Source organism: Zingiber officinale, chromosome 2A, assembly GCF_018446385.1.
Source record: "Zingiber officinale cultivar Zhangliang chromosome 2A, Zo_v1.1, whole genome shotgun sequence".
Taxonomy (NCBI): Eukaryota; Viridiplantae; Streptophyta; class Magnoliopsida; order Zingiberales; family Zingiberaceae; genus Zingiber; species Zingiber officinale.
In genome coordinates, this window is record NC_055988.1 from 170,622,367 (window position 1) to 170,631,439 (window position 9,073).

General features: G+C 43.7%; 1 protein-coding gene across 1 annotated transcript; it reads left to right on the plus strand.

Annotated features, from left to right (window-relative positions):
• LOC122044258 lies at nt 1-1,498 on the plus strand. The gene is made up of 2 exons (XM_042604775.1): nt 1-948; nt 1,037-1,498. Exons 1-2 carry the CDS (start codon nt 1-3, stop codon nt 1,496-1,498), a joined length of 1,410 nt encoding a protein of 469 aa, XP_042460709.1.
• Nucleotides 1,499-9,073: the final 7,575 nt, after the last annotated feature.

Consider the following 9,073-nt stretch of genomic DNA (forward strand, 5'->3'; position numbering starts at 1 on the left):
ATGAACTACGATGAGAAACCGCGTGAGCAGGCGGCGGACCGCCGCCGCCGCAACGATGTGCAGCATCAGGGTGGCCTGCCGGAGGACCGCCTCACTTTCCTCCCCAACGACATCCTCTTCTCCATCCTCTCCTTTCTCACCATCAAGCAGTGCGTCGCCCTCTCCGCCACCTGCTCCGACTTCCGACGCCGCCTCCCCTCCCTCATCCCCCGACTCGACACCTTCCGCTTGGACGTCGGCCTCCGCTATTGCGGCCACTACACCCCCAAAATATCCACCTTCCCCTCGCGTACCCTGCTCCGCCAATTCCGCATCGTCCTCCACAACGACTACATCGACTTCCCCAAATGCTTGAAGCCGATGCTCGTCGAGGCGGGCGTACGAGATCTCATCGTCGAAGCCTCCAACAACAGATGGTTCATTTGCAACGCCAGGCAAGTCTGTGTCTTCGGCATCAAGTCCATGAGGAGTCTCTCATTGATCAGAATCCCGATGATGTGGTGGTGCTACGATCGCCGCCCCTCTTCGCCCTTTCCCTGCACCAATCTCACCTCCCTCAAAATCGAACTTTGCATCCTTCACGTTGGTGTCCTGTTCTCCATCCTCGCCTCCTCCCCCTTTCTCGAGACTCTGCAGCTCATCCGTTGCGGCGGTCTCGATCGCAGCACAGACAAACTAAGCATCCACTCCGCCTCCATCAAGCATCTAGTCCTATTCTCCTCGAGCCCCTTCGTCAACGCCATCGACATCCAGGCCCCAAAGCTCGAGTATCTCGTCGTCGACGTCGTCACTGCGCTGCGCATTGAAGCGCCCAAGTTCCGGAACGCGTCATTCCTTCTCCGCCTCGAGCCGCAGGATGATCTTCCAGATGCGTTGATGACTCTTTTCGGAGCTGCTTTTCCAACGAGAGCCGCTTGGATCATGCTGAATTCTAGCACAGCCCCAGACGTGAGAGAAGATCGACAAAGCTGACCTTCTTAATTCATGCATACTCTCCTTGATATATTTGTATAATATGATTTCCTTTGATTGACAGATATTAGCAGCAGGAAATGAAATCGATGAATTTATTCCTCCGGAAGGCAAAGAGAAAGCCCTGTTTTTCAACCTCCACTTCAATCTGAAAGATCAATCGTCAACTATGTTATTCACCGAGTTGCTCAAGAAGTGCAATTACTGCAATACCGAGTTTGATATACGTGTAGATTCTGCAGATTCGGCTTATTTACAGAGCGCCAATAAACCAGCAATGGACGGTCACTTGCCTCATGGCTTGACACAAGTAGAGCTAATTAAATTACAAATGAAAATGCCCACCAAGACATTTGAAGGGTTTCTCTCGAATCAGAATAAGATAACGGATGAATTAAAGCAAGTCGGATTGCAAAAGTTGAAAAGTCGCACCAACAGCAAGCTGTTCGAAGAGATATTAGCATCTAAGGAGTCTCTGTTTGAAATATCTTCCAATATTGCTAACTGCATTGAAATGAAATTTTAGTTTTTGTTTTTTTCCTTCTCCTCATTAAGTATTATAGACTTGCAATTGACATTGTTTAAAGCTCAGCAAGTCTGCAGCATTCCTGAAATACTGCAGAAATCAGAGAGTTTGCCATTGTGAAAGTGCAAAGATAAAGGGTGAGCCCATTAACCATATAGGTAGCTCACATACTCAACGGTTTAGTATTCTTTTTTGACATTTTGTGTAACAACTGTCGGAGAATTAAGGGAATATTCCTTTGAAGTTGGCTTCTACACTGTGAAAAACATAAAGGATGAGCCCATTTTTGGAAAATTATCAAAATGCTAGAAAGGTAAGTCCTTTTTTCGAAAATACATCAAGATTCATGCAGAGAGTAAAAGTAACACTATAAAAGGGGGTCTTCATCTATAAGCGCAGGTACATTACATTACGCGACGCAACCTAAGACACTCAGATTCCATTGTTCATTTCCACTGTCCTTTGCATTCCTTTTCCTTTCAATCATTCATTGACTTGAGCGTCAGAGTGCCTGTCTTCAGGACCCTCTCCCTGGCCCGATTGTTGACGTTTTTTCTCCCTATTTCCATTTCTTTTGGTATACAGGATCACTTGGTGTACACCACTGCTAGCTCAGAGTCTTCTCACAATCAATAATAGAGTCTCGTACCCAGTGCACCATCTTTCCCGATTTCAGACAGAATTAAATTTGGTGCCATCTGTGGGATCTTAGCTTGAATTTGAAACGCAAAATGGAGGAGATTGGACGGTTCACTACAGTTACTTTGTTGCACGAAGATTTGGAGTTGCTAATAACCGCCCAAGCACAGAGGGTTGTGCAACAACAACAAATAGCAGCTGAGAGTCCTTTGCCAAAGGACCCGACTGTATTAATGACAGACCCACATACCAAACTAGGAACCTGAGTGAAGGGCCCAACTGGGTTCCAACTGATTCCTTCCCTCTAGCTAGATTCATGCAAGCACCTGCGTAGCCTATCAACCTTTCGCCCGTGCGCTCATCCTTGGTCATGTATCATTGATCACTGTTCCGCATACCCTTCGATGATATGAGCCGAGTGGAAAGGCCACAAGGCTCATCTTTTGAAAACACGCCAGCTCAGGACATCCGAAAGGGGAAAGCTCCAATGGCTAGTAGCTCCCCCAAGCGAGTCAATATGTCATTCTCCCAGGAAATAATGGAGGACAAATTATCGAGCCACTTTCGACCCTTAACGGTCGGGGAATACGGAGGAACGACCAACCCAGAGGATCATCTATTCAAATTTAAAAATGCAACTATTCTTCATTAGTATACAGATGACGTCAAGTGTCGAGTGTTCCTTACCACACTCTCTGGTTGGGCGCAAAGATGAATCAACCGACTCTCGACCGAGTCCATTGCTATTTTAAAGATTTTTGCAAGGCATCTCTTCATCACTTCACCAGCAGCCGCCGATACCACAAGACCACACTTAGCCTATTTTCCCTCAAGCAAGGGCCTAAGGAGGCGCTAAGAGCGTACGTTAAAAGGTTCAACCTGTAAGTACCCCATGTTGGTTTTGATGTAATCAACCAAGTCAAGTTAGGTTCTGTGATATTTGATGTCTTGCGTCTGAGTGTGCAGGAACTTAGGAGCACAAGAAGTCGAGCGGAAGATGCGACAGACGAGAAGGATGACACGAGAATCAAGTCGACGGACTCGGTGCATCTGAGCGATGAGAAGTTGTGGGAAGAATACGTTGGTGGAGCAAGAAGGATGCGCGCGACGCTTCCGAAGGACCAGAAGTCAGAGTGGAAGCCTGCTCGAGAAGAAGGCTGGAGTTGGGTTCAGGTGAGCTCAACTTTGGAAGGCCAGCGCATCATCCAAGCGACCAGAGCGGAAGTTCGAACAAAGAGTCAACTCTGAAATTGACACTTGTCCGGGTGCTTGGTCCAGGTGCTCGAAGTCCGAGCGACCAGTGTTGGTCTACAACGCCTAAAACCAATAATCACGTTTTATAATGCGAATGTTAACTGAAATTATTATATCAGTTACTTGATTAATATTTTGAAATAGTAGTACACCATATGCAATTAATATAATTAATTAGTGATAAATATTATAAGAAATAATATTTCTAATATATTTCGGTGATCATAGAAGAAAAGAAAATTGATATGATATAATTCCATAAATATGTATAAAAAACTTAAATGACACATGTTATACATTTTTATTAAATTATTAAATAATTATTAAATTCAGATTTATATATATAATTAAGATAATTATATATAATCCAAATGTAATATTCATCTTGTACAAATTAATTAGGGAAAGGATAATGCCTATAAGGAAAAATATAAATATGTATAAAATTTAATTAAAAAAACAAATGTGTATATAAAATTATATAACTCATGTATATAAAATTTATATGACTTAGTAAATAATAACCCATGCAAATAATATATAAAAATTTATATAATTGATGTAAATAGATTTTTATATAAAGTTATAAGATTTATTATGTAGATAAAAATTTATATAATATATGAAAATAAATTTTTATGACTTAATATAATAAAATTTATAAAGATATAGTGTATAAATTTTTATGGGCTATTCATCTAATCAATGTAGAAATAAAATATAAGATTAATATATTTTATATAACATAACGTAACATGTATATCATAACTAGGTAACTATAAGTGTGAATTATATATTATTTTGTATATGTGATGGATATATATAGGAAATTTGATCCATATAAATAATATAAGAAATATAAAGTATATAGCATAAATAATGAAAATAGAAAAATTATAAGACATATATAGGAGATTTTAATATGTAACGTTGATATATGATATATGGATATATATAGGAGATTTGATTCAAAATCAAATTAATGACTAATATGTTAATTATTAATATGTTTATTATTATATATAGTATTAAGAAATTATAATATGAATTAAATATATTATCATGTATATGTGATAAATATATGGATATAAATAAATATAAAATTAGTATATGGATATAAATATGTATGAAATTAATGATATTTATGATTTAGTATATAAAAAGAAAAATAAGGTCCTAAGTTCCCTCTTCTATTTAAACCTTAACCTTAAAAGCCTCACCTTAGATGTTGCTGCCGGTCCTAAGAAAGTTCCCTGCCCCTTTTTATTTCTCCACCACTGTTAGAGCTTCAAGGGAAGATAAGGAGTTAGAAGCTAAATACTTAAAGCATGTTTCTATGCCATGGATATCCCCTTGGTCTCATTTGAGACGATGATGAACGCCTTCACTCAAGGGCTCGTCGAAGGATAATTCTTCAGGTCGCTCATCAGGAAGTCGTTCAGGGACTTCAACCACCTGCTCAGGAAGGCCAATGAATACATAAATGTGGAAGAACCTAGGCAGGAGGAAGAAGGAAATGTCGGTCGAGCTCGCGTCGGCGCCCGAGTGGCGATTGTCGAGCAGCCACTAATTGGCCAAAGGGCCCAGAGCAGAGGGAGCGCGATTGCACCAGGAGGCCAGGACACATGTCGTGCAGTATGTGACCTCCAGTCGGCAGAAGACGACAAGATGAAAGGTATGGACACCAATGTTCTGCTCCTTTCACTAGTTAGCGACGCACAACACGCGCGCCTGCTACGATCTGACTCTGATCGACAACCAATCGACACCGAGAGGATACCGTCGCCGATCTTCAACTTCCGATAGGCGACATAGATAACGATCTACCGGGTGACGAGAGGACTAAAAAAGGGCTCTCGAGTGGCACCATCAGCACCAGCGGAGGGATAACACTGATCCCTCCCGAGTCCTAGCTGAGCGAAATAGACTCTTCTCTCGGGAAGAAGAAAACAGAAGCAACGCCGCCCAATGAGAAATAGGCATGATTACCGGTGGGCCGGCCGGCGGTGACTCCAACAGGGCCAGGAAGTCGTACGCTCGGCGATTGGAGATCCACGTAGTGGGATGCAATAGGGAGAAGGTCGAAGGGCTTGAGATCAGCTTCGACCCCAGCGATTTGGAGGGAGTGGAGATCCCTCATGACGACGTGTTGATCATCCGAGCGGTAATTTCTAATTACACTATTCATTGAACTTTTGTTGATATAGGGAGTTCGGTGAACATCATTTTCAAGAAGGCGTTCGATCAATTGTAAATCAATCAAAATGAGTTGTTGCCCATGACGACCCCTCTTTAGGGTTTCACGAGCAATGAAGTACTATCGCTCGAATAGGCCTAATTGGCCATCTCGCTCGGAGAAGAGCCATTGAGGAGAACCAGGACCACAAACTTCATCGTGGTGGACGCACCGTCAGCCTACAACGTCATCTTGGGCCGACCGACCCTCAACGAATTTCGGACTGCGGTGTCTACATACTGCCAAAAGATCAAGTTCCTAGTGGACGACCGGGTGGGCAAAGTCAAATGCGATCAACTGGATGCTCGACGATGCTACGTCAAGATGGTCAAATCCGAAGCGAGAAGCACTCGGAAGAATCCGCGCTTAGGGGTGAATACAATCACTAAAAAACCTCCTACATTGGTGTACGAAGAAAAGGAGGAGGTTTAGATTTATCCCAGTCGAACAGAAGTAACCACCTTTATCGTCGCCGACATGGGGGTGGAGAAGAAGGCAGAGTTGGTCGTCTGCCTTAGACAAAATCATGATGTGTTTGCATGATCGACACACAAGCTTCCCGGTATCTTCCCGAGTGTGGCTCAACATAAGCTTCATGTTCGATCGGACGCTCGATCGGTGAAGCAATGAAAGAGGGACTTCAGCACGGAGCAAAATTTGATCATCCAGGTGGAGATAGAGAAGTTGCTGGAGGCCGACCATATTAGGGAAGTTCAATTCTCGAGCTAGCTAGCCAATGTCGTGTTAGTCTCCAAGCCGGGCAATAAATGGCGGGTCTGCATCGACTTCCATGATTTGAACAAGGCGTGCCCAAAAGACTTCTATCCATTACCCAGGATAGACCAGATGGTGGACTCAACGGCGAGTTGCTAGTTGATCTGCATGCTTGACGCATACCAAGGGTATCACCAAGTGTTGCTCGCTTGAGAAGACCAGGAGAAGGTCAGCTTCATTGTGGCCGACGAAACATACTGCTACAACGTTATGTCGTTTAAACTCAAGAATGTCGGAGCTACTTACCAGAGGCTGATGAATGACATGTTCCAACTGTAGATCGGCCATAACATGGAGGTATACGTTGACGGCATATTAATAAAATCCCTCCGAGCTACTGACTTGTGCGCAGATATCGAGGAAATCTGTCGAACCCTGAGGGCTTATGGAATAAAGTTGAATCCGGCCAAGTGTCTATTCGGCGTGAATAGTGGTTGCTTCTTGGGTTACATCATCACCAAGTGGGGCATTTAAGCCAATCAAAGTAAAGTCAAAGCATTAAAAGACATGTCGCCGCCTCAGAACTTGAAGGAAACTCAACAGTCGACCTGTCGGATCACGACACTGCCCAGATTCATATCCAAGTCATCCGACCAGAGACTGCCATTCTTCAAAGTGCTTCGCCGAGCTATAAAATTTCAATAGGACACCAAGTGTGATCGGGCATTGGATGAGTTTAAGGAATATCTAAACTCCTTGCCTATATTGGCCAAGCTGATTGTTGGCGAGCCACTCTGGATTTTTCTATCATCCAATGAACATGCCGTTGGATCGACCCTAGTTAGGCAGAATGACCAAGAACAATAGCCTGTATACTTTTTAAGCCATATATTGAAGGATACAGAGTCTCATTACACCGATCTGGAAAAATTAGCTTATGCTTTGATTCTCGCTGCTCGGAGGCTTCATCCATATTTCCTCGCACACTCAATCATCGTGCTGACTAACAGCTCTTTGGGATGAGTTCTTCTCAACCCCGAGTCATCAGGAAGACTGATCAAATGGACGATCGAGCTGAGCGAATTCGACATACAATATCAACCCCGAGTGACAATCAAGGCTCAGGCCTTAGCGGATTTCGTCATAGATGCCCAGAATGTTGAGCCGGAGGCAACGTGGAAGATATATGTTGATGGCTCGTCCACTCGGTAAGGTAGCGAAATCGGCATATTGCTTATCTCACCACGGAAAGACCGGATGCAGATTTTCGTTCGGCTGGACTATCGTGCCACTAATAATTAAGCAGAGCATGAGGCATTGATAGCCGACCTACAAGCAACCTAACATGTGGGAGCCGTTAAAGTCTTCATCCATTCAGACTCTCAGTTGACCGTTCAACAACTATTCGGGACATTTGAGATAAGCAATGCCTGACTCAGGCTCTATGCGGAAGCTTTCGAGAAGCTGAAGACAAACTTTCAGGTGGTCATTATACAAAAAATCTCTCGATCAGTAAACCAGACGGTAGATGAGTTGGCAAACTTAGCCAGTTTATTATCACCGATCGTCATAGGACAGCCGATCGAATAGGTCTCTCTCATGGCACATATTGACCGAATGGAGGGAATGACCTTCCCCAACGGAGCCTGCCATCCGACCAGAGCCTGCCATATCCAAGTCATCCGACCGGAGACTACCATTCTTCAAAGTGCTTCACCAAGCTACAAAATTTCAATGGGACACCGAGTGTGATCAGGCATTGGAAGAGTATAAGGAATATCTAAACTCCATGCCTATATTGGTCAAGCCGATTGTTGGCGAGCCACTCTGGATTTATCTATCATCCAATAAACATGCCGTTAGAGCGACCCTAGTTAGGCAAAACGACCAAGAACAATAGCATGTATACTTTTTAAGCAATATATTGAAGGATACAGAGTCTCGTTACACCGATCTGAAAAAATTAGCTTATGTTTTGATTCTCGCCGCTCGGAGGCTTCGTCCATATTTCCTCGCACACTCAATCATCGTGCTGACTAACAGTTCTTTGGAACGAGTTCTTCTCAACCCTGAGTCATTAGGAAGACTGATCAAATGGACGACCGAGCTGAGCGAATTCGACATACAATATCAACTCCGAGTGGCAATCAAGGCTCAGGCCTTAACGGATTTCGTCATAGATGTCCAGAATTTCGAGCCAGAGGCAACGTGGAAGATATATGTGTTGGAGCAATCTAGGTGCCCTATGTTTTGATGTTTGGACAAAGGTTTAAGTTAGGTTTATTGTTGTATTTGATATGCATTGTGAGTGTGCAGGATACATGTACAACAAGGAAAGTCCAAGTGTGATCTTGGCAAAGGAGGAAAGTCCAAGGATGAGTCTTGGCGGTGTAAGTCCAAGTATGTAGTCTTGGCAACGTAAGTCCAAGTGTGACTTGGCAATAGATGAAGTCCCGGAGGTGAGGAGCCTCTTGGCAAAGGAAGACCCGACAATATAGACAAGGCCGAAGGAAGTTCCAGAATGCAAGACGTGAAGGATGGGGAGACATCCGAGGGACGCGAGGCTGATGGAGGAGGCTAGAAGACTAGGTCTAAGTTAGTCGGGCGAGGACGAGTGCTGAGTGATTGTTGTTGGAACCCCAAGGTTGTTTTGGTGTGATCAACAAGTTAAGTTATGTTCTGTGTGTTTCTAACCTTGTGTCTAAGTGTGCAGGAGCTTAGGAACACAGGTA

Bases quoted from the DNA above. Each gene is read 5' to 3' on its own strand.
- LOC122044258 (XM_042604775.1), top strand. From the start codon at position 1: ATGAACTACGATGAGAAACCGCGTGAGCAGGCGGCGGACCGCCGCCGC. The intron at 949-1,036 runs GTGAGAGAAGAT...TTTGATTGACAG, and splicing joins ATTCTAGCACAGCCCCAGAC to ATATTAGCAGCAGGAAATGA.